The sequence below is a fragment of the Erpetoichthys calabaricus genome, chromosome 1 (genome assembly GCF_900747795.2).
Source record: "Erpetoichthys calabaricus chromosome 1, fErpCal1.3, whole genome shotgun sequence".
NCBI lineage: Eukaryota > Metazoa > Chordata > Cladistia > Polypteriformes > Polypteridae > Erpetoichthys > Erpetoichthys calabaricus.
The window spans coordinates 108,065,596-108,091,002 of NC_041394.2; the positions used below are offsets into that span (position 1 = coordinate 108,065,596).

At 38.3% G+C, this 25,407-nt stretch overlaps 1 protein-coding gene across 3 annotated transcripts in view; it reads left to right on the forward strand.

Annotated features, from left to right (window-relative positions):
- Nucleotides 1-25,407, forward strand: part of arhgef39 (Rho guanine nucleotide exchange factor (GEF) 39) — a 146,103-nt gene that overhangs the window by 37,697 nt on the left and 82,999 nt on the right. For all 3 annotated transcript variants that reach the window (XM_028804965.2, XM_051935775.1, XM_028804982.2), the window contains one exon: nucleotides 3,644-3,714. In XM_028804965.2, the coding sequence (XP_028660798.1) occupies nucleotides 3,644-3,714 (71 nt within the window). The remainder of the gene's footprint in view (nucleotides 1-3,643; nucleotides 3,715-25,407) is intronic.

Here is a 25,407-nt window from a genome sequence, read left to right on the forward strand (position 1 = left end):
TTTTGCTTAGGTGATTGACAGTGAACCAACAACAGTAACCCGCAACCCATCAATGGCAACTTTGGTCACAACCCAGTGGTTGAGAGGCTCTGGCTTACTTGACCCATTTTGACCCACTCTTGAACCAATGACGGCAAAATATGACCCACCAGTAGTGCGACAGTAGTTGAGAAACACTGCTTTATACAGATCAGGCTTGCAGGCACCAAGACTCTAAGATCGGTTTGTGCTACTCCATACCGGCATTATGCCTTCCAGACCCACAGAACCTAAATTTGCAATGATCTGTACACTTTGTGACTGACATATGGCCAATATGACATAGGTCCGAATGGCCAGTCCCTAATGGAGCCATACCTCAGTGCCTGACTTTGTATATGTTCAGAAAGAATGACTGGCTTGGCCACTTACATTGAAAAGGTATGTTTTTCAGTAAGGCATATTGGTTACATCAGGGGTCCCCAACCACCGGTCCGCGACCCACTACCGGGCCGCAGCCGTCTGACAGCCGGGCCGCGAGAGAACTGCCGGCAACGGAGACTCACTCAGACTTTTCAGAACGCTTGGCGGGCGGGGCTTTGCAGCGGCGCAGAGAGAGGAGAGAGACCGAGGTGAGAGAGTATTACAACAAAGTATTGTTACGGTCCCGACAGTTTCCCCATATGACACGAGTCTATAGAAATCGCGTTACTAGCAAGTACATTCAGCAGATGCTTTCATTACAACGAAGTGACCTTGAAATGCCTGAATGAATCATCCACAGAGCAGTTAGATCTGTGGTTGCAGCTCAGATGTGCACGTTTGCACAACGATCCCCAAACAGAAACATTGTAAAAAAAAATTCTTTCTTCGAACTTTCCTCGTACTGTTTTTTTTTTTTTTTTGCTGGTTTTGTTTTCTGTGGTTTTCAGTGATACCTTTTGCTTATTGCTTGTCAACATTTGAAAAACATCCATTGGAATTTAACTCATTGTCACCCTCCTATAGAAACGGCAGACACGAAAAAAACGATAACAGTGTTAATGTTTGTGATGTGCAATCTGTTGGAATGGCAAATGCAAAGCATATGTCTTTGTTATATGCAAAAAAAGAAGAAAAATCTCAGGTTGCAAACGTATGCGAACTGCTTAATAACTTAATAATAATAATGTTATGTAAATTGTGTATAAAACTGTGTTCTTGTGTGTTCTACTATGTACTTAGTATTCCAAATTCTGTGAAAACATTGCATTGCATTTTCAGATGGGGTTATATGCTTTTTTTTTTAGCAAACTGAAATAACTGTAGCAGTGATTAGTTTTTAGATTAAACATATCTTTTTTTAATTGCATGTACTTATCACTTAATCACCCATATTTGTTATTTTTTCTGTCATTGTATAGGAGTGTGGATTAGAGAAATAGGAAATCACATTTTGGTAGCAACATTCAATAACCTTGATATTGGTGGCTTTATTGGATTTTGTGAGGTTAAATGAATATGCAAATGAGGTAGTGTTCTAGATTTTATTTCTTCAGCTCTCATTAAAATGAATGTAACTTTCATGTAAAGTTAATTAATTCAGTTAGTATACTAGTTCCTGTTTATCAATGAGCATTAAGCTTCTGTTTATCACTTTAATTCTGAAGTAACCTACATGTTTATGTGTTACATGGTAAACACAGGAAATTTAAATTATTTTCTTTGTTGGTATTTAACACAGTCATATACATAACCACATATACTTGCGTCAAGGCATTTCAGAGTTGCCAGTAAACTAGTCACACATGCCTTTGGGATGTGGGAAGAAGAATAGAGTACCCAGAAAGAAAAAACACACCTAGATATAGAAAGAACATACAAATTCCACAAACTTTGCTGAAAAGGACAAAGGATCATGAGCAAATAGTTTTGGGGGTGTTATGATTTAGCATAAGCTGCCCTAATTTGAGGGTGTTCATCACAAATGTAATGATTCACTTCATGAGAGAGAAGTAGATAATAAACAAGAATAGTTGTGCCATATCTTTTGAAATATTAAAACGTGTGCTTAACATCTAGATATTCTTGATTGTAATAGAAATTTGACAGTTTTCAACCTCTAATAGAGGTCCCTAGTAAAGGATCAAAAATTACATCATATTCATAATGACTACCCTTGAAATTATCTAAAACAATACCCCACATGCTCATGTTTAAAATTTGTGAAATTGTGTAAAGTATCCAAAATATCGTATTCATAATCGGCAACCTCAACAAAGCATAAAATTACACTCTGAATGCCTTTGTTACTGATTCCCCATTTTTTTCCAATTATTGTGAAAAAGAAACTGACTTTTATCTAATTGGGGGGTGAACCCTTAGTGGTAGGTGATGTGGCATGCACAACTTCAAGTCCTTGTGATCATTTGTGCTGAAGGCAACTTTAGATTTACGCTTTATCATAAGGGTGTAACTTCCTGCACAAAATTTGGTCCAAAAGAAGTGCTAAAAATAAACATTTTCTTTTAGGCCTAGAGACTCAAAAATAGGGTGAGCATCAGAAAACTTGACATTTTGCATAACTGGTGTGATGCCCGGGCACGTACAGCCGCCCTAACCCCGACACAGGCATGCAGGACACAGGTTCAGCATGCAACACACACCTTTATTTTTCACTTGGAAGCGCTTTCCCTTGCTTCCCAGACCCACAAGGATAGAAACACACTAAAACACAGTCCCTTTGCTGCTGCCCCCAATCCTCCACACAGTCTTTGTCCAACTGTGGCCACTGACACCTGGTGATTGACCCCCTTTTATAGGGCACCCGGAAGAACTTCAGGTGCCCAGCAAGCTTCTTCCTGTAGCACTTCCGGGTATGGTGGAAGTCCTGCCAAATAGGGTCCCGTAAACGTCCAGGCACCCCCGGGCATTGGCCACAAGCCCCAGCAGGGTTGAGCTTCCATGCTTATAGCCTGTGGCGCCGCTGGAAGCTCTGATGGTCTGGGGAGAAACGATTTTGAAAATACTTTCTCCCCTGGTTCTACCATAGTCGGGGGGTCCCGGACACCCACCATACTGGACATCAATAAGAGTCAAACGGTATATCATAAGTTCAAGTTTTCTGGTGCCAGTGTTTCAGGAGTCTGTGGTTTAAATTTTTTTGGGATGTATCACTATCATAAAACAACAGACACAGATGGTTCTTTCTGGGCATTTTTGGAAAGCAGAAGTTTTTATAACCATGGTGATTTAAGTTTTGTTATATTTAGTTAACTAGCAAAGGAAAATTTCCTGGTCTTCAAAAATATTAATATATAACAACCAGCAAACAGTACATTTACACGTCATATTTCTTTACCATATACATTTATTTGTTTGGACAACAGTTTTATCAAAAGTGACTTATAACATTTGAGGTGCAATTGGTTACATTTAGTTTCTTTTTACGTTTGGAGCACAGGCAGAGGAAGTGACTTACTCAGGGTCACAGAGTGTCAGTGGTGGGATTTGAACCCACAACCTCAGGGTTTGAAGTTCAAAGCCTTAACTACTGCACCACACTGCCTGCCAATCATTTGGTTTATAAAGTAAGTCATTCTTTCCAGTAGTTGTAAAGCTTATGTTGTCTAATAGTTGACATTAATTTTAAGCTAATTTAACAGCATTCTTTATTTTCTCCCAGATATAAACATTTTCTAAGAGACCTCATAGAAAATACCAGTCCTGACGGTTCTGGTTTTCAACAACTTACAAGTAAGTGTGAATATGGAAGAGTTTTTAACTATTTCTTTTTTATGTTAATTAGAAATATTTCCTTAATGTATATGTTATTTTACATTATCTCTTAATTTTAATGATGGGTTTTTCTTTTCTTAATGTAAGGTGTTATCCTAATTCTTTGATGTCTAGTGTCTTAATTTTTTCCTTCAATTTAATTGAACCAAAGAAACTTTATGCTTAGTTCTTCAGTATCAGCTCTTGCTATCACTGTAGCGGTCTTCCCAAAAAGGTTGTAATTTAGACCAATATGTTTCTAATGAGTAAGGTCTATTTAGTTGAAATACTTGAATCAAAACATCCACCTTTTGCATTCTTGTAGTTCATCCAAGGATAAACTTCCTAAAATTGACCTTGTATACAGTGTTTTCTCTGGCTTTAGTTTGATTGCACAGTTTCTACAGTACCATACAGTTTTTTCAAGATTTTGCAAGCTTCTAGTGTGTGTGTGTGTGTGTGTGTGTGTGTGTGTGTGTGTGTGTGTGTGTGTGTGCACGCACGCATCTCGTACAAAAGACTTGGTCAGTGCTCAGTAAATTAGATGATCCCAAAAAAGAATTTTTTTTCAGCATCTGCTTTTCTAAGTTTATGGTAATTTAGTAGTAGTGCTCCTTTACTCGAGGTATTACAGTAATTGAGCTTGCACGGGTGATTTTTTTTTTTCTGCAAACTTAATTTAAACAGAGAACAGCAAGAGCAAGGCAGAGAAAGAAGAGTGCAATATTAACCTTTTTAATAAAGAAATTGGAATGAAAAACTAAGAAATTGGAATCAGAGTAGTCGTTTCTGTGCATTTAGACCAATGGGGAAAAAAGTTACTTTAATAAATTCAGACCTTTTTATTCTGGCCTAAATTAAAATGGACACTGCTTGTATGAGTTTGGACAGTGTGTGAACTTATGTTAAGAACAACAACTTACATTTTTAGTTAGAAAAGGAATAGATGAAGAAGTATTTGAAATTGATGCTTAGTAAACAATAGGCTTGTTAGAAATTTGTCTGTTTTACTTGTAAACTTGTTATGCATTTTAGCCTTGTTCCTTCTTGATAACTATCTTATGTACATTTGATAGATATGCAGCTTTTGTAAAATTTTGTATTTCATTCGTTTGTGTGTGTCATACAGTTTAAGTTTTGTTAAGAGACCAGTACTGCATTATTAAAATGGTAATCTATATTTATAATTACACCTCAAGAACTAGGAATGTCTAGCTGGTACACTTAGGGTATGATTTTTATTTTTTTTAAACAACGGAGCATGTGCCCCTTAACTTTTATAAACGATTAATCATCATCACCATTCCAATTGTGCCCCATGCTGCCCTGGTCAGCTGCTGATGTCACCCATACCTAAATCTGCCACTGACTGCCAATATCAATTACTTGAATCAATTTGTGACACTATATGTGTGTGCGTGTGTGTGTGTGTGTATGTGTATATATGTATGTACAGTATGTATGTACAGTATGTATGTATATTAGGGGTGCACGATTCAGAAAATCTAACGATTCGATTCGATTTTGATTCTTGGGCTCACGATTCGATTCAAATCCGATTCTCAATTCAAAACGATTCTCGATTCAAAACGTTAGGATTGTTTTTTTATTTTCCATCAGTCTGATACAAAATACAGCCCTGAGATAACAGTTGAAGTCACATTACAAAAATATAAACTGTTGCAAATATAAACTGCAAACTTTCAACTTAAATTAAACAACTTATATTGACACTTTAAATAAAAGTAGATTAAATAAAACCAAATAAGAGCTGCTATAGTTGGTTGTAAAGTGCCATTATCAGAATAAATAAAAATGCTGCTACATTGGGCTGTAAAGTGCTGTAACAAGTGTAACATCCAAAATATTAATTAATTGTGAACATTTTCTTTTTACCTAAACCGTTTCCATTTCAGCAGACAACAGTTTTTGAACTGTGACAACTACAGTCAAACTGACAACAGATCAGAATATATTAGATTAGATTAGATTAGATTCAGGTGTATGCGCACATTAGTGAGTTTAAAGTCCACCATCTGCTGGAATGTACATGTTCTTTTGTAGAAACAGAAGCTGGTCTACATGTTCTGGAGTGAGCATACTCCGCTGTGCAGTTACTATGTCCCCAGCAGTTGAGAATACCCTCTCTGCTGCAACACTAGTACCAGGAATGCATAGGTAGCATTTAGCCAATTTTGCAAGGAGGGGAAAGACAGTCTCCTGAGACCTCCACCAAGTTAGGGGGTCTTCTGAGAGTGACAATGAGGGAGTTTCCAAATACTTCTTCATCTCTTCCTCAGCTCTGGTGCCAGCGGAATTAGGAACATCTCTGACATTAGTGAAAGTCTTGCCTAGTAAATTCAGCAGGGAAGTATTTCTTTTTTTGGGAACAGGGGGGCCTTCATCATCCAGCACTTCATTTGGGATGTCTGGCTCCTCATTCTGCATTAATGCACCATAAAAGAAAACAAAAACGCAATCAACCAACCTTTGTCTTTCAATTAGAAATTCAGTGTTGTTATTAATTATTGTATATAACATACATATATACCATATATACCATATATATATATATATATATATATATATATATATATATATATATATATATATATATAATAAACTAAGCAATAACTAGATATTATTGTGGTACATTTAAAGTGCTACATGTCAATGGTAATTTCACAACCATACACACTGTGTATGTGGTTTTGCTAATAGCATATTGTCATGCCACTGTCATGCAACTAGTGTTTTTCACTTTTACTATTAAAAAATATAATAAATTACCTCAAGTGTTGCCGCTTCAGCAATCACCTTAGAGTGTATGTCCTTTTGCTCATCCTGAGAGAGAAAGGGCAGTGTTTTGAACCTGGGGTCCAGGCTTGAAGATATGTGGAGCATATTTTTGTCTGTCACACTCGTGTATCTCTTGGCCAGATCTTCGTGAATTGCCTGTTTGATTTCCCGGACGAGTGCTGTTTCACCACAGAATCCTGCTTTTGTTTCATGAAGTAGCTGCGCATGTAGTGGGGCTATCACAGACAATGTCGGCGTGGCTTCTTCAGACATTATGTTTGTTTCCTCTTTTAATGGCTTGAGGGCTGCAGCAACTTCTTCTGCGTTGGCGACGTCGGTTTCGTCTAGTGTGCAGATGCCGGCTCCACATTTTCTTACTTCAGCAGAGAGAAGCGCAGCGCAAATGCCTGGTTGTTGCTCTAGGAATCTATCGATCATGTCGAATGCACTATTCCATCGTGTAGCCACGTCCATTGTCAACTTGTGCGGTGCCAGCTCCAGAAGTTTCTGTTTCTGTTTCAAGACATGATTTGCGGTGGCACTGCGATGAAAAAATCCGGTAATTCTCCGAATTTTCCCCAGCAGACGTGAAACAGACGGCAGCTTCAGAGCTCTCTGTGCCGCGAGGTTGATGGTATGTGCGAAACATTTAACGTGTTGAAAGTTTCCCAGCTGTGCAGCAGCTAGCATGTTAGCAGCGTTATTGGTAACAATTACCAGGTCAGTGGTTGTGAACTGCCATTCCTGTGCGACAGATTGAATGTTCTCCTTTATATATGCGGCTGTGTGGCTTTCATTTATTGCTGTAGTTTGTAAAACTCGCGACTCAAGCTCCCAGTTGTCTGTAATATAGTGAGCGGTAAAGGTTACATACGACTGGACTGTCCTTGATGTCCATGCATCGCATGTTAAGGCTACTCTTGTTGCTTTCTTCAACGCTTCTGCTACTTTTTTCTTCGTCTCTTTGTATAACAGAGGTATCGCTTTTTCAGCAAAAAGCTGACGGCTTGGTATAGCGTATCTAGGCTCAACTGTTTTCAGCATGTACCGAAAGCCTTCATTTTCAACAACGCTGTAGGGACGCAGATCTTTGGAAATAAAACAGGCTATGGATTGAGTTATTTTCTTCGCCCGTTCAGAGTTGGTTGGAAGTTTGCAACATTGATGCAGAGTGCGTTGGTCTCCTGGAATGTTTCTTACTTTTGGCTGAACTTCGTTTGCATCCTCTGGATGATGACGTGCCATGTGAGTCCTGAGGTTTGTAGTGTTTCCAAAATATTTGATTTTAGCTTTACAAAGCTTGCATATGACGTGAGTTTTATCAATCTCTTTCTTGCCATCGATGTTGTAGAATCTAAAATGTGCCCAAACGTCTGCCTTAAATGAGGACGGGGCAGGTTGAATATTCTTTTCCACTGCGTTTTCCATGGCTCGTCCATCGAATGCTTGCGCGAGCGCGCACTCACTTTCTTCTTACTCACACCAAGGATTACTATCTGAGCAGAAACTGGCATAGTGCCATCTATAGGATTGACAAACTCCTATCCGGAAAAATAGTTAAACTCGCGGCGTTATAAAATGGGAAATATGAATCGATTTTGTGTCCTGTATGAATCGATTTTGAATCGGTAGAGATAAAATTGCGATTCTTTCGCGAATCAATTTTTTTGCACACCCCTAATGTGTGTGTATGTATGTATGTGTGTGTGTGTGTGTGTATATATATATATATATATATATATATATATATATATATATATATACAGTGGACCCTTGACTTACGAACTCAATTCGTTCGCGAGGGCTGGTTGTAACTCAAGTTGGTTGTAAGTCAAGACTATTTTTCCCATAAGAAATAATAGAAATACCCATAATGCGTTCCGAACCTCCCACTGCAACACTTACTTAACCTTTTCATAATAAAAAAAGGGTTGTATAATGTGCATAATTTACCAAAACACCAATAATTTTTCTAATGTACTAACCAAAAAGTAATAAAAAGTGCCTAGCCTACCAGAAACAACAATTTCATACTGTACTCACCATTTAATTTGACATCTTTGGGCTGCAGGAAGGGAGGAGGATGATAATGAAACTGAAGGCTTTTTAAAGGCTTTCTTTAACTTGCGCTCAGGCATTTGCAATCATTTCAATACCTTCTTTTGCGTTAATTTTAATCTCCTCCTGCCTACAAGTTATTCTGACGAGAAGTTTTCTCAGCATTTCCTTGCGATGATACAAGGAACTGTTTCTGAACTCTTCTGAGACCCCCCCCCCCACTCCCCACTCAATGGGAACGACATGCTGAAGTGCGTCCTGAAGCGCGATTGCCGCGACTGTGGAAGCTTGCTTGTCCATTGCCGGGCAGGGATATCACATGCATATCACCCATCGATATCTTTTCTGTTTGCTTTGGCTGAGAGACTCAGCACAGCTTTAAGCCGGCTTTTGCCCCAGCAACAGATAAACAGTCTTCCATACGGAGTTTGGACTTTGGCATGTCTTCTAGTTGGGGGAGGTCCCAAGAGAGTTTACAAACCTGACATTTTATTGAATGAGTGCCGCATTAATAGGAATGTTTCTGTTTGTTTACAATCGCGCAAGCGGATACACGTGACCGCATTCAGGTCGTAACACAAGATGTTGGTCGTAAATCAAAATAAAAATTTTGGTCGTAAATCAAGTTGTTCGCATGTCAAGCCGGTCGTATATCAAGGGTCGACTGTATATATATATATATATATATATATAATATATTTGCAGTTGGAGATCCACGAAGGGAGAAAAAAAACGAATCACGTATCATAAAATAGTTTTATTCCTGAGCTTTCAACCCCTATCAGGGGTCTTCATCAGAGGATAATGCTTAGACTTACAAGAATCAAAGGCAATATATAGCAACACATTCAGTGGGGGTGGGGGGGGTGTGGTGGGTGGAGGTGACTAAGTCAGTATGATCAAGGGGGGGTGGGGGGTTGTATAGTTTAATTATTGTGTACATGTCCTTCTTAAGTTGGCATATGCTGGATTTATGTCCAAGTGTCTGTTGATGGCGTTTTCATCTGATAGCCAAGACTCGGCCAACACTCTGGCACTTTTTGTACTGGCCTTAAATTTTACTTTTACGTTGTCCCAGTTGAATGTGTGTCCTGTCGATTTAGTAAGGACACACTATCTTTGATATATGCACATTCTTCTGACGGCGTTGCGATGTTCCTTAAGAAGGACATGTACACAATAATTAAACTATACAAACCCCCCCCCCCCCCCCCCCCCCACCACCACTGAATGTGTTGCTATATATTGCCTTTGATTCTTGTAAGTCTAAGCATTATCCTTTGATGAAGACCCCTGATAGGGGTTGAAAGCTCAGGAATAAAACTATTTTATGATACGTGATTCGTTTTTTCTCCCTTCGTGGATCTCCAACTGCAAATATGCAAACCGTATCACAGACCTTCTCTTCCATATATAATATTTATGTGTGTATATATGTGTATATAATGTGTGTGTGTGTATATATATATATATATATATATATATATATGTATATATATATGTATATATATATATATATATATATATATATATATATATATATATATATATATAATGTGTGTGTATATATATAAAATGTGTGTGTATAAAAGGAACATTTTGAAAACACATCAGATCTCAATGGGGGAAAAAAAAACATGCTGGATATCTATACTGATATGGACTGGGTAATGTGTTAGGAATGAAAGGATGCCTCATCATTTGATGGTAATGAAAATTATCAACCTACAGAGGGCTGAATTCAAAGACACCCTGAAAATCAAAGTTAAAAAATGATGAAATGGGCTAGTCCATTTTGCTGAAATTTCATTGCAGCAACTCAGAATCGTACTCAGTAGTTTGTATGGCCCCCACATGCTTGTACGCATGCCTGGGAACGTCGGGGCATGTTCCTAATGAGACGACGGATGGTATCCTGGGGGATCTCCTCCCAGATCTGGACCAGGGCATCACCGAGCTCCTGGACAGTCTGAAGTACAACCTGGTGTTGTCAGATGGACGGAAATATGATGTCCCAGAGGTGTGGGGGCCAGCCAATGGTATCAATTCCTTCACTCTCCAGGAACTGCCTTCATGCTGTCGCCACATGAGGCCGGGCATTGTTGTGCACCAGGAGGAACCCAGGACCCACTGCACCAGCATAGGGTCTGACAGTGAGTCCAAGGATTTCATCCCGATACTTAATGTCAGTCAAGGTGCCGTTGTCTAGCCTGTAGAGGTCTATGCATCCCCAGACCATCACTGATCCACCACCAAACTGGTCATGCTGAATAATGTTACAGGCAGCATAACGTTCTCCACAGCTTCTCCAGACCCTTTCACGTCAGTCACATGTTCTCAGGGTGAACCTGCTTTCATCTGGTAAAAGCACAGGGTGCCAGTGGTGGACCTGCCAATTCTGGTATTCTGTGGCAAATGCCAATTGAGCTCTATGGTGCCGGCAGTGAGCACAGGGCCACTAGAGTACGTCGGGCCCTCAGGCTACCCTCATGAAGTCTGTTTCTGATTGAAGGTCATTTTGTAGGGCTCTGGCAGTGGAAGTCCTGCCTGCTGGAGGTCATTTTGTAGGGCTCTGGCAGTGCTCATCCTGCTCCTCCTTGCCCAAAGGAGCAGGTACTGGTCCTGCTGATGAATTAAGGACCTTCTACGGCTCTGTCCAGCTCTCCTAGAGTAACTGCCTGTCTCCTGGAATCTCCTCCATGCCCTTGAGACTGTGCTGGGAGACACAGCAAACCTTATGGCAATGACATGTATTGATGTGCCATCCTGGAGAAGTTGGATCACCTGTGCAACCTCTGTAGGTTCCAGGTATCACCTCATGCTACCAGTAGTAGACAAATGCAAAACTAGTGGAAAAAGCAGTCAGAAAAAATGTCAGTGGCTTCCACCTGTTAAGCCATTCCTGTTTTGGGGGTCGTCTCCTTGTTGCCCCTCTAGTGCACCTGTTGTTAATTTCATTAACACCAAAGCAGCTGAAACTGATTAACAACCCCCTCTGCTACTTAACTGACCAGAACAATATCCCAGAAATGTCATTATCTTGATGCTATACTCTGATTAAAGGGTTCCTTTTAATTTTTTTGAGCGCTGTGTGTGTGTGTGTGTGTGTGTATATATATATATATATATATATATATATATATATATATAATTTGTGTGTGTGTGTGTATACAGTGGAACCTCAGGTCATGAACATCTCGGACCACGTACAAATCGGGTTACGACCAAAAAAGTTCGCCAAACCTTTGCATCTGTTCACAACCACACACTCAGGTGACGAACAAGCCAGTTTCTCTTCTGCTTTGTATGCGCCGACGAACACGTGTGGAAATCAGTCTCTCCCTGTGCAGCGAGAGAGAGAGAGGGAGGTCTGGCCGCGTAAGGCAGAGAACGCAGTTAAAGAATGCACCGGGCTTGTTTTTAAAGAGACTGATTCAAGCATTGTTTTAACCTCGTTGTAGTTTAATGAAGACTTTTTTCTATTGGATTTTAACCTCCACTTCACTTCTGTTTACAGTGATTGGTTCGTAGTGTGCATTGTTGCAATGTTACTTTTCTTGGTTGTTTATTAAATTACACATTTTTCAAATGTTCATGTTTTCCCTGTGCTTAAACTCGTTAAAAAAAAAAAAAAAAAAAAAAAAAAAAAAAAAAAGTGTTTACAGCAGTTCGTAAGGCTATATCGTGAATTCTTGCAATGTTACTTTTCTCTGTTCAAGGTTTTCTCAGTGTTATTCAATGTTTTTACATTTAGTTTACTATTATGCTGTGTATTTTATGGTATAATTAACTATTTTTGTGCATAAGAATCTTTAAAAAAAAAATATATTTACATACAGTTCGTACGGTCTGGAACGGATTAATTGTATTTACATACAATCCTATGGGGGAAATTACTTCGGGTTACGAATTACGGTCGTGACCTGAGGTTCCACTGTATGTGTGTTTATATTTTTATATATATAATATTAGCGATTTATTACTTAAATTGCCGATGGGTCTCCCTTTTTCAATTATTTGAGCCATGAGATTAAACAGGTCTGTACATTACCCATTTACATTAGGCATGTATTCCGATTGTATACAGACAGGCTGTAACTGCATTATGTTTACACTTGAAATTTTAAATGCTTCTTACCAGAAGAATACAAACCCAAAGACCAGTGGAAGAAGCCATTTGCGGCATGTTTTAAAAAGAAATCTGGGCTATATCTAATTGTTTTCTGTAAAGGGAGGTGTTGATGACTGATGCATGTGGCTCAGAAAGAAAATAAGTGTGCTTTAATTTGACATGTTGCAGAAAAGGCATAAAGCAAACGTTATTTACTTGAATAAATAATGTTAAATGATTGTGGTATCATTGTCCATCTCACACTGCCCTGCTTATAGATTTTATATTTTCTAAATCCAGAAGCAGCAATAATTAATGACTAGTAAGATTACTCTTTAGCACTTGTGCTAACAGTATTGCTAGCATTACCAAATAAGTAAAGTTGATTTCTTCTTCGACACCCGTTTACCCATCTATATTTTTAGAGGTATTTTAGTACCTTATTACAGTATATGGTTATTAACAAGAAGGACAGACCCTGTGACTAAATTAAAAATTTTAGGAACTGGATACTGTAAAAGTAATGTTAGTCTGCTTAGTGAAAATGGTGACGCCTACTTAGTAGAATCTATGTCATTTCACTATTGAAATATATTATACTAAGTCACGTCTATTTATGTATGTTACCATGGGTTATGTGAGAGGGTTTGTTAACATGAGGTATGTGAGTTTACATAATTACAAGGGGTATGCCTAGAATATTGTGTGCAATTTTGGCATGATACACTTTACACAAAGGAATGGTGCTAACATTTTGAACTTATTACAGGGTAATGTTCTTGACCTTGTCGCATTTAGAAATGTACTTGTTCCATGTTACACTTGTAGGAAAAATGTATCTGAACCACTGCACTAGGTACAAGGCAGCTCTTTCTCTTTTCTCTCTGCTTTCTAAAAGCAATATCTGAAGAGCTCCTTTTTAGTTTATTTTTTCTTTTTAATATAGCTGCCTGAAAGCAAACAATGTTTTCTGAGTGTCATGTAGTGATACAATCTGGCTGTGTAATTCTTCTGAAGAAATGCAGTCCAATTAAATCTTTGTTTATAGTAGCTGTTGCTAGTATCTAGTGCCCATATAGCCAACAAAGTGGTAACACTACCTGTTTCCCCGAAATAAGACCAGGTCTTATATTAATTTTTGCTCCAAAAGATGCACTAGGGCTTATTTTCAGGGGATATCTTATATTTATTCATGTACAACAATATACATTTCTACAAATACAGTCATGTCATCTTCTGGAATATTGTCATAACTCTCCACATTCAAACCTTGAATTCCAGCCTGAATTTCTTGCTACTCCAGTTGCTTTTAGGATCCTCCAGGATTGATGATCATGCTTCGATGTTTGATGAATGGTTCGATGTGGTGAAGCAAAATGCTGACGTGCAAATGTATTTCTGTTGCTTTTATATTCAAGCATCGCATATTCCCCAAAGTAATGACGCAATGCGTTTTAAAAATCTCACATACCATCTTCTGTGCTGTCTTTTTTGCATCTTCACAATGCCATCAAAATGTACGGCTACATATTTGAGCCACAGACAAAAATAAATAAGGACATAATGAAAATGTCTGTTTTGTTATTAAAGTAGAAATTTCGTTTTTAACCTCGAAATGTCCACTTTAACCTCGTAGTTTATTATTAAAGCAGACCATCATAAACGTCATCTTAAAACACACCCAGTTGTTCAATCGCTACGTGCTTCTGGGGCTTCCTCCTGACCTGACAGCAGCGGCAAGCAGCAATAGATCACCACACAGAACACATTACATTTATAATATTCCAGCTCTCTGCACACTCTACCATGTGCAAATGTTCGCTGACGACACTGCTATCGTGGGCTGCATCAGGAGTGGGCAGGAGGAGGAGTATAGGAACCTAATCAAGGACTTTGTTAAATGGTGTGACTCAAACCACCTACACCTGAACACCAGCAAAACCAAGGAGCTGGTGGTGGATTTTAGGAGGCCCAGGCCCCTCCTGGACCCTGTGATTATCGGGGTGACTGTGTGCAGAGGGTACAGACCTATAAATACCTTGGAGTGCAACTGTATGATAAATTGGACTGGATTGCCAATAGTCATGCTCTGTGCAAGAGAGGACAGAGCCGAATATACTTCCTTAGAAGGCTGGTGTCCTTCAACATCTGCAATAAGATGCTGCAGATGTTCTATCAGACGGTTGTGGCGAGTGACCTCTTCTATGCGGTGGTGTGCTGGGGAGGCAGCATAAAGAAGAGGGATGCCTCATGCCTGGACAAACTGGTGAGGAAGGCAGTCTGTATTGTAGGCACGGAGCTGGATAGTTTGACATCTGTGGCAGAACGACGGGCACTGAGCAGGCTCCTGTCAATCATGGAGAATCCATTGCATCCACTGAACAGTATCATCTCCAGACAGAGGAGCAGCTTCATTGACAGACTGCTGTCACTGTCCTGCTCCACTGACGGACTGAGGAGATCATTCCTCCCCCACAGTATGCGACTCTTCAATTCCACCCGGGGGGGTAAACGTTAACACTATACAAGATTCTAAATTGGCCTTAGTGTGTGCTTGGTGTGTGGGTGTGTTTGTGTGTGTCCTGCGGTGGGTTGGCACCCTGCCCAGGATTGGTTCCTGCCTTGTGCCCTGTGTTGGCTGGGATTGGCTCCAGCAGACCCCCGTGACCCTGTGTTCGGATTCAGCGGGTTGGAAAATGGATGGGTGGATGGATGGATTTATTTATTTTTTTTAACTTGCACTGCGTTTTTATTGCTTAATTAATATTGTTTTTATCAGTATGCTGTTGCTGGAGTATATGAATTTCCCCTTGGGGATTAATAAAGCATCTATCTCTCTTATCTATCTATTATCCAACCCGCTATATCCTAACTACAGGGTTACGGGGGTCTGCTGGAGCCAATCCCAGCCAACACAGGGCGCAAGGCAGGAAACAAACCCCAGGCAGGACGCCAGCCCACCACACTATCTATCTATCTATCTATCTATCTATCTATCTATCTATCTATCTATCTATCTATCTATCTATCTATCTATCTATCTATCTATCTATCTGTGATTTATACTTGATATCACGTTCATGATGAAATGCATTAAAATATGTATGTTACATTTTACAGATAAATCGTTAACTTTGTTTAAATAATGAAAATTGTTAATAGTTACACATATGGGGGTGGCATGGTGGTAGAGCGGTAGCACTGCCGTCTCGCAGGGAGTCACATTCCTTGTTATCCCTGCCTGGAGTTTGCATGTTTTCCTGAAGGGTTTCCACAGTGTGCTCAGTTTTCCATCCAAAGACATGAAGGTTTGGGGATATGGTGAAGCTACAATGACGTTAGTGTATGTGTGTGCTTGTGTTCACCTTGCTATGAGCTGATGCCCCGTCCAGGGATTTTGTTTCTGTCTTGCACCGGTGCTGCTGGAATGGGTGTGTCCCCGAATTGATGGATGTAATCATTAAACATCCTTTTCAGAGATATTGTGGCAAGGTGTCCTCAGAATTTAAGAAATGTTTCGGGCACACGCGTCACATCATGTGAAGTATAAACCTGGCCTTAGGCTCCTTACTTTTCAGTTGACGATCTTGACTAGGGCTTATTTTTGGGGTAGGGCTTATATTACAGAGCAGCCTGAAAATCATGCTAGGGCTTATTTTTGGAGTAGGTCTTATTTTTGGGGAAACACGGTAATTACCCCTATACTAGTAACTCTTTGATGACTAGCATCTGAAAGTAGTGCATTTCCTATTCCCTTCCATTTTCAGAAAAGGCCCAAAACATAGGATGCATATATTGCATTGCATTGCATATATTGCAGTATTGAACTTTCAGCCTCATCCCCATTCTGTTTTGTTATGAAACACAACCAATCAGGCAGGAGGCCCTGTTTTATGGTTTTAATGTCCAAACTAGCCACATTCCTTACTCCTGTTAGCTGCATTACATATATTGTTTTTCAAGCAGAGTGATCATTGGTTAACAGCATTTACATGTACAAAGCCTTCCCTTGCAATATAAGACAAAATCAAACCTGTCTGTGGAGTGATTGGTCTGAGTTGCTGCATTTGGCAGACTAAAAAACTGTCTCTGACTTGCTAATATTATATAAATGAAGTCTATGACTGACAATCGCTGGGAATGTGATGTCATGATACACTTGGCACAAAGGAATATGACAAGGCCTTAAAAGAGAAACTGTGATGCCTGAAATTAAAATGTCCTTAAGTGCCCATACCTCTTCATCTAGTTACAGATCTTTGGTAAGATCTCAGAATTGTTGCCTATCATAGTTCCAATACAGACTTGACACAGCTAGGGTGATTTTGCAAGGAAAATTTAGCAAATATTGCACAGTCATGACATGATAAAAGACCTGCTGTTTGTAGCTGCCAGAGATGCTTAACCAAAGTATTGGACCAGTGTGGTAAAATGAAGGCCCTTCTTGGATACAAGAACATGTGAGAGTATAATAATAGTAAGTAATGTTCCCTTGTACCTGCATGGGCCAGAGTTTGAATCTCAATCTGTCATACTGTATTCTCTCTGGGTATTTCTGATTGTCTCATATCCAGAAAAATTGGTTGTTAGGTTAATTGTTGTCTATATTTTGGTCTATTCTGTTTTTGGGGAAAAAAGACTATAGAAAATGAGATTTCATTTGGATTTCATATAAAAGTAATAAGTTGTCATTGATCAGTCTTAAGGCATAAAAGGTCTTACTTGCTAAGTGTAAAAATTTATATTTTCTGTACATGTTTTAATGCATCAATCTGCAGAACCAGTGGCCTTTGAAATGATGCTTTAGTTTGTTTGCCAGGAGACTGCTACAATACTCACAGGTTGGGGAGCATGCACTGATACAGTGTGTTACTGCACCCTCCACACGATGAAACACCTTGGGATCCCGTTTGGCTACCCAACTCCTCCCACCCCAGACAGACAAGCGGTCCAGTCTTGTCCTCCGGAAATGACCATCTATCTGCCGCAGCCAAGTTTTACATGGGTGTCCCCTTGGCCTGGTTCAGCCATTCGGGTTCTCAGCAATGAGGATCTCACCAGCCTGTTCACTCTCAGGAACCGTGACAGTTGGCTGTAGTGCCGTAACTGATGCACCCTCACAATGCAGGTGATGTTGCTCAGTCGGGACTCCATGAGCAACTGCTCATTTAACATAAAGTCGTATCAGCAGTACCCAAGGATTCTCCGAAGAGACACATTATGGAAGAAGCCCAGTTTTAGTCTCAGGTCACTGGATAGCATCCATGTCTTGCAACCATAAAGCAAAACAGGGAGCACCAGGACTCTAAGGACTTGGACCTTCGTCTTTTTGCAGAGATATCAGGGGTGCCACACACCCCTTTCCAGTGACTTCACAAAACTCCCATGCTCTCCCAATCCGTCTACTGACTTCATAGGAAGATTCGCTAGAGAAATGAATGTTGCTGCCAAGGTAAGTAAACCTTTTGATGGAGTTAACATTGCCTCTGCAGACAGACACACTACTGATGGTTGTGCCCAATAGGTCATTAAAGGCCTGGGTATGATGTTAAACTGCATCTGGCCTTACAAGTGGTTCTCCAATTTTCAGGGAAAACTTGGGGGTTGGTGGCAGGATTGGCACTCGAGCCGCCGTAAAAACTTTGTGCTGCTCAGGAGTAGCAGACAAGACTCCTTTCTGCTCTCTGTGAGAGGGTTGCTCTGCTGCAGCTGCCCACAGAAAGGATGCTTGCATAATGAAGGGGATGGGGGAAAACCCTCAGGAGCCTCATCCCCAGAAGAGTCGAAACCGCTAAAGTGGTCAGGCCTGTTGGAGATTGGTGGTGTGGTGTGGTGCTGAGAAATCGCCCGCTGCACGGCAGCACTTAGGTACAAATATGAGGTGGCCCATCCGTGTAGGCACGTGGAACGTAATGACCTTTTGGTTTTTAATGACCAATACAAAAGAAACAAAAATATTTTTTGCAAGATAACTGTTTTTTGCTCCCTGCTCAAAGACACAGTCAGATTGACAAGTTAGCAGTGGCAGTCAAAGAATGAGGAAGTGCAGATACGTGATAATTGTGTCCAGAGAAGGAGACTGTCATCTCCATGGTTATTTACCTTATTCACAAATCCTGGCATGACAAGTTCTATAGGTCTGCAACCCCTGAGCTGGATAAAGCAGGTTCTGTCTATAGATTTGTTGACAGCATTTGCTGAGTTACTTGCAAAAAATTAAATGAACTGAAGATGCCAGTTATGTTTTGTGACAAAGTTCAGTGAAGTTTTATGTCATCCATTCATATACCCATTTTTTTCTGAAACTGTTTAATCCAAATCACTTCTTTTAAAATGTGATAAAACTCCTGAGATGATTTTCTGATGAACATGATTTTGATCCTGTTGAACAAGGGGAAAGTAAGTTTTTTTTTTTTTTTTTTTTTTTTTTTTTTTTTTTTTTTTCACTCGAAATATCAATGTAGTTTGTTCCATAGCAAATAAACACTACTGAAAGTAGCATGGTAAAATACAGTTTACAATTAATCAATGCATATAAATTACCTACACATTATTTGACAAATCCTTTATTTTTATGTAGAATCTTTCCAAGTGCATCATAATTGGGTACTTTTCAAATTAGTATTATCAAGATAATAGACCATTATTCTCCACTTGTACTTGTTAGCTGACCGGTACACCATCTGGACACTGTTGGATAAATTTTATGTTCTTACTCAAACAACACTGGGACACTAGATTGGCAAAGTCAGATGACGCTTATATACGGTAAATGTGTAGTGTGTATAGGTTAAAGAATAGTGATAAAAAAATGTAAATTAGTACTTTCCTACTTCCATATAATTATATATTTCATCTTTAATCTTCCAGAACCAAATTGCAGATGGATTTCATTTTTACCTTCAACTCTAGTTTTAGCATGTATTTATTTCTGGAATTTAATCACTTTTAATTTTTATTTTCTTCCATATTGTTTTGGATCACACTCTGTGCTTGTCTTGCAATAGATCACCATCCCATTCAGGGTTGGTTTCTGCCTTATATCAATTATTACCAAATTAGGATCTGGTCTAAAGAAGGTTTATGTTAGGAGTTGGAAAGTGAGCAGGTTATTGTTTTTTGCTTTTGTTTTCAGTTATTAGTAGTGCTGTTCCTTGTTGTGTTTAGAATGCAGGACAATTTATGGGTAAAACAAAAGTGCTTTATTTGTATAAGAAAGGCAGTGCCAGTAGCCCTCAAATTTGCAGTAATTAGAACTGAATCACTAGGAAACTATTTAACACTAGAATCCCTGAAGCCAAAAAAAAACCCATAATCCCGGGCCACCTTAAATTCCTTTAAATTTATCTGGGAGTAAGGTGTCTGGAGTTGCATAGGGTAAATAATCTATCATTATTTGGAATATGTACTGTACATTTCATATGTGTTCCATGTCTACAATGATATGTGTAAGTGTAGGATGACAGGAACTACTGAACACATAGCTAAAACAGAAACTTTTTCCATGTTATACTAATAATAACGTGAAGTGTGTAATGTGTGAATACTTTAGTTCAAATATCACATAAACACTTTTATTCAAGAATATAACCAAAGAAAAAAAAAATCAATTTTCATGTTGCCGCTTGCATGGAGTTACCACTGTCCAACTTTGCTGCCCTCCTCAGAGTGTAACTGTGTAACTTTGGCAGTGTTTAGCTTATGTAATGTTTGTATTTTCTCATCTCCCATGAAACAAATCAAAATTATCACATTACAGTGAAACAACATGAGAGTTACTGCAAGCTCTCCACACTGACATGCAGCCAATGAATTAAAGAGTTAAAATAATCTTAACTCTGATATAGCTTAGTTTAAACTAGGCATCTAAACTGTATGTAATTCAGTGCGTGTTAAGCTTTTTCAGACTGCAGAGCCATATAGAAAAAAAATTGATCTGCATATTTACTAAAAAAATGGGGGAGGAAAAATAAGAGTCAGTTATGAGAAAAATGTAATCAAGTAAATATTTCTAAATATATGTGTATGCAGTGAATATTTATGGAAAAAATGTAAAAATAAAAACTTGTTTCAAGTTTAGTAAATGTAAACAAGTAGAATTTGCTTACATTGTATGACACAATGCATAAATATTTGGTGTAATGTTTGTTCAAGATAGGCTAATTATGATACCTTAATTAAACCCATTTTGATAATTTTGTTTTTGTTGTGGTGAAGCTCAAAAATCTCCTTTAATATAGTCCAATTTGCTTTTACGTGCTTAAGTGTCAAAATTATAATCAATTAAAGGACTAAATTCACTTATTTTTTTTGCCTAAAATTTATCGAGAAGTAAAGTAGCCTTCAATTTTTTATATAACGTATTTGGAAAGATCAGTTAACATTTCTTCTTCATTCATACAGTAGATAAATCATTGTTTACTTGTTCATTGAGATTAAATAGATGCACAACCCACAAAAAGCCTTCTCTTGACTTTTGGGGAAAATAGTCTTTAAATTTTAATTACTAGTAATGACATTTTTAAAAAGAATTTTAGTTATAATAAGTTATAATAGTTTAATTATAATCTTAATTTCTCTTTTTGTGCCTCATTCATTTGGTCATTTAGGTTTTGAAAACATCAAAGAATTTGTTTTCATTTATTTGTATCCAAAATTAATTTTTTTTTTCTTTGGGTCTTCTATTTTATTGTAACTGTCAAATATTGTGTTTTGGTTTTCCTGAAGTGACAAGTTAAACTTTTTCAAAAGTGTGCAGGGTAACATTATTTCATTTTAGAATCTGTATCTTTTAAGAATTGGACAAAGGTCACAGTTTTTGTTTGGGAACCAAAACACAAATTCCTCCAAAGGACTTTCCATACAATGTCTAAAATAATTGGGTTTGACTTTACACAGCTTCATGCTATCTACTCAAATGTCAGAGGAGTGCTGAATTCCACTGTGGTCACTGCTTCCTTCTGAAAAGTACTACTGGAGCTTCACCCCTTGCTCCTTCCACTTTAGGGACAGCTTCTTCCCCCAAGCCATAAGGTCACTGAACTCCTAGTAACCTGATTCTACCTGCCCTACGCTGTTTACTGTACCCACACTGCTGGTTTATGTGTAATTGTACTGTACATTCATTTCTTACTCCTATTTACTGTATTTTTGTTTATTTGCTTAATTATCTTCTGCTACTCTTATTTATTTGATGAATTTAGTTATATATAACCGCAACTATAGCATAAGAGTTTCACAATGCTCTGGCAGTGTATGTGGCAATAAGGACCTCTAATCTAAATCTAACCTAATCTTGGATCATCTTTTCCAAAATGAAAAAAAAGCATACATCTGCATGTAATAATAATTTTTTTAAAAATCTAACTTGAGGTGTTTACTCGTATTGGTCATAGATTTAAAATTAAAATAAAAAAAATTATAAAATATGAATATGTTCAGTTAGATTAATGTGTTCAACTACATAGACAGTGATGAATGCAATGCAGCATGGATCATACAATAAAGCCATTTAATAATTATCATGATAGTGCAATCTCTTCTTTTTGGTTTGGGTGAGCTCAGATCAGTGCAGCAAGAAATGCAATTAGTGTTGCTTCATATTCAGTCTATTTGTTGATTGCTGCCAATTTTTCTAGTACCTACAGCTGCAGCAAGGGTTATAACTAATGGCTAAAAGAACTCCTATACATTTTCATTGAAACCTAGCACTGAACACAGTTTAAGAAATACTAATCTAATTTATGAGGCTCTGGTAGAATACTGTAAAATCTCAGCCCTTCTTTAAAAAAAAAAATCCAACAGCTGTGAGCTACAGACAGGACTTTCAATGTTAGCCATAATACCAGCAGTTAATGAATAGTTCTTGGGAGGCATCACTTGCTTTATATTTATATTAACTTTTTACATATATTTATTTGGCTAATGCCTTTATCCAAAGAAACTTACAACATTTGAGATACAATTGTTGAAATTGTCATTGAAAACTAAACATGCACCAAAGAATACAAAATGAAAAACACCTTTATTATTCTTATTTCTTCAGTCCCTATAGAAAGGAGAAGTGTTTGATGACTGGAAAGTTACTCTGTGATTCCAGTCTACAAAAAAGGAGACTAAATGGATTCCTTTGATTACAGGCCAGTAAGCCTTGTATCTATTTCACTTAAAATTATAGAAGCTGTTATCAGAAATAAATTATTTATATGAAAATATCTGGTAACAACCAGCATGGGTTTATTGGTGGAGGAGCCTCATGTACCGATCCATCAGACTTTTGTCAACTTTAATACTGCCTGCCAGAAATGTATATGAAATACTGCATGTTACTTAGACTTCATAAAATCCTTGCGTACAGTTCCAGTAAAAGTTTTTATTTTTGAAATTAGATAACATTCGCTTCAGTGGCAGCTTACAAAACTTACTTTCACGTTGGTTAATGGCTGGATGTCAAGATTATAGATAAGAGGAAAATATATGGAGTGTGTGTGTGGTATGCAAATGTGTGCCAGGTGGCACACAAGGGAACAACAAAAAGAAATGACCTTTGCTCCAGGTCAAGCACTTCATCTCACATAACATGAAAAAATTATAAATTATTTTGTTTAAAATTTTCGCTGACATTGGTTCTCTTGGTAATGACAATTTGCTGACACCTATGCAAGCATTTCTGTATATACTGTATGTTGTGTACTAATATTGCCCTTTGTCTTCCTTTATCAGCATACAGTTCTTACTAAAAGGTCTTACAAGACTTCACAGCAAGTTAAATGATTTATTTACTAACTATCCAGTTTGGATATTACAATAGTAAGGACTGACAGTATAATAAAAAGTATATATTTACAGTAACTGTTTCTAAGAAAAAATATAATACTTTAATAACTTCAGGATCTCTCTCCAGTATTAACTGGTCTCTGAAAGAACTAGTATCTGATATTTATGCCATTTTTTGTTTGTGTTGTCTGATAATGCTTTAACAGGTCTTGTTATGCCAAATACAGTAGACAAGTCCATGTTTTTCAGTTGATGGAGCCTCCTATCTGTAGCACTAAAGTCCTTGCTTGCTGCTATCTGTTGAGATTAAGTTCTACATTCCTAGTGCAGATGTGTCACCATTTTGCTACTTTTCGTTATGCTAGGAAACACGTTGTGACCACAATAAAAAGAAAAAGGTACCTATTTATATTGTCTAATTGGGGAGGAACAAATCATGTGAACCCACTTGTAGAGTTAGTGTTTTGTCATATAGAGTCCTATGGTGACCTAGATTCCCCTTTATACTCTTTGTCTAGACTTTTCCAAAATGCCTCAAATCCCATGCACGTAACCACTCTGTGGTCAGCGACTGTACATTAACACTTCCTCACCCACTTCCCTTTATCTGTAACCTCAGTCAATTAGAGTGAAAGAATAGGCAAGAGAAAGAACTACACATTTAAGTAAATATATGTTGTATGTAATATGTCCAAATTAATAATCAAAATAAAGTCAGTGAGTCAAACATACCATTACAGCCTGAGTAGCAGTGCATCTTGTGACTATAGGTGGCTCTCAGCTTATCTTCAGTCTAGCTTGTTTTTGCTACCACATGGTCTTTGAATGGAGTACTGAAACAGGCCGAATGCCTAACTCAGTATGGCTACCGAGATAGAATTGTCTTCTTCATAGAGAAATGGCAAGAGTGAAAGATGATCTTTTCTTCGTAGCCAGATGATGTGTGAGAGAAACTGACTTGAACCATCCTAATCACAAATCATGGACCAATAGTGTGTCATGATACAGAATGTCCTCTGATTTGAGACCAATCATAAACATCCATACTTCACACCAATGGGTGCACAAATTGTTCACACCTGCACTCCAGTGTAGGCAGTTCCTGGGGAGAGATGGGCTTATAGAATGTCCTACACCAGGGGTAGGCAACGTCAGTCCTGGAGAGCCGCAGTGGTTGCAGGTTTTTGTTCCAACCCAGTTTCTTAATGAGCAATCAATTATTGCTGATGAAACACTTATTGCTTAAGTGATAGTTTGATGCTTCATTTTAGTGGTCTCGCTTGTTAAGTCTCCCCGCCCTTAATTGCTTATTTCAATCTTAAACAGCTGCATTCAGTGTGTTAATGGCTCCTTATTTAGTAATAAGATGTAAAAGACAAAGCAGCCAGAAGTTCTCCATCTAGCAGCTAGCGAGACCACTAAAATGAAGCATAAAACTATCACTTAAGCAATAAGTGTTTCATCAGCAATAATTGATTGCTCATTAAGAAACTGGGTTGGAACAAAAACCTGCAACCACTGCGGCTCTCCAGGACTGACGTTGCCTACCCCTGTCCTACACAGAATCCCTCTTGCCAAGCTGGTTTGAGGCATACCCCAACCCTATGTTATGTGCAGTATTTTTCAATGGGGAAAAAAAACCAAAAAACACACTCTACACACAATATACAGTATTTGTGCCACTAGATCAGTTGAAAAGAACAATATAGTTTTTGAAGCTATAGCATGAACTTAAATGCAATAGGCTCTCATTCTTGCATTGCTTTGTTAATGAATGAATGGAATGTACAGTGTACACATTAAGTAACTGGTAGTTTTCCAAAAAGATTAATCTTACATAAAAACATTAGTATGCAATTTTGGTAAAAGCATAGCCCTATATCGTTTGACTGTTGTAAGCTGTGTATTGAAAATCTCAGTAACTAGGT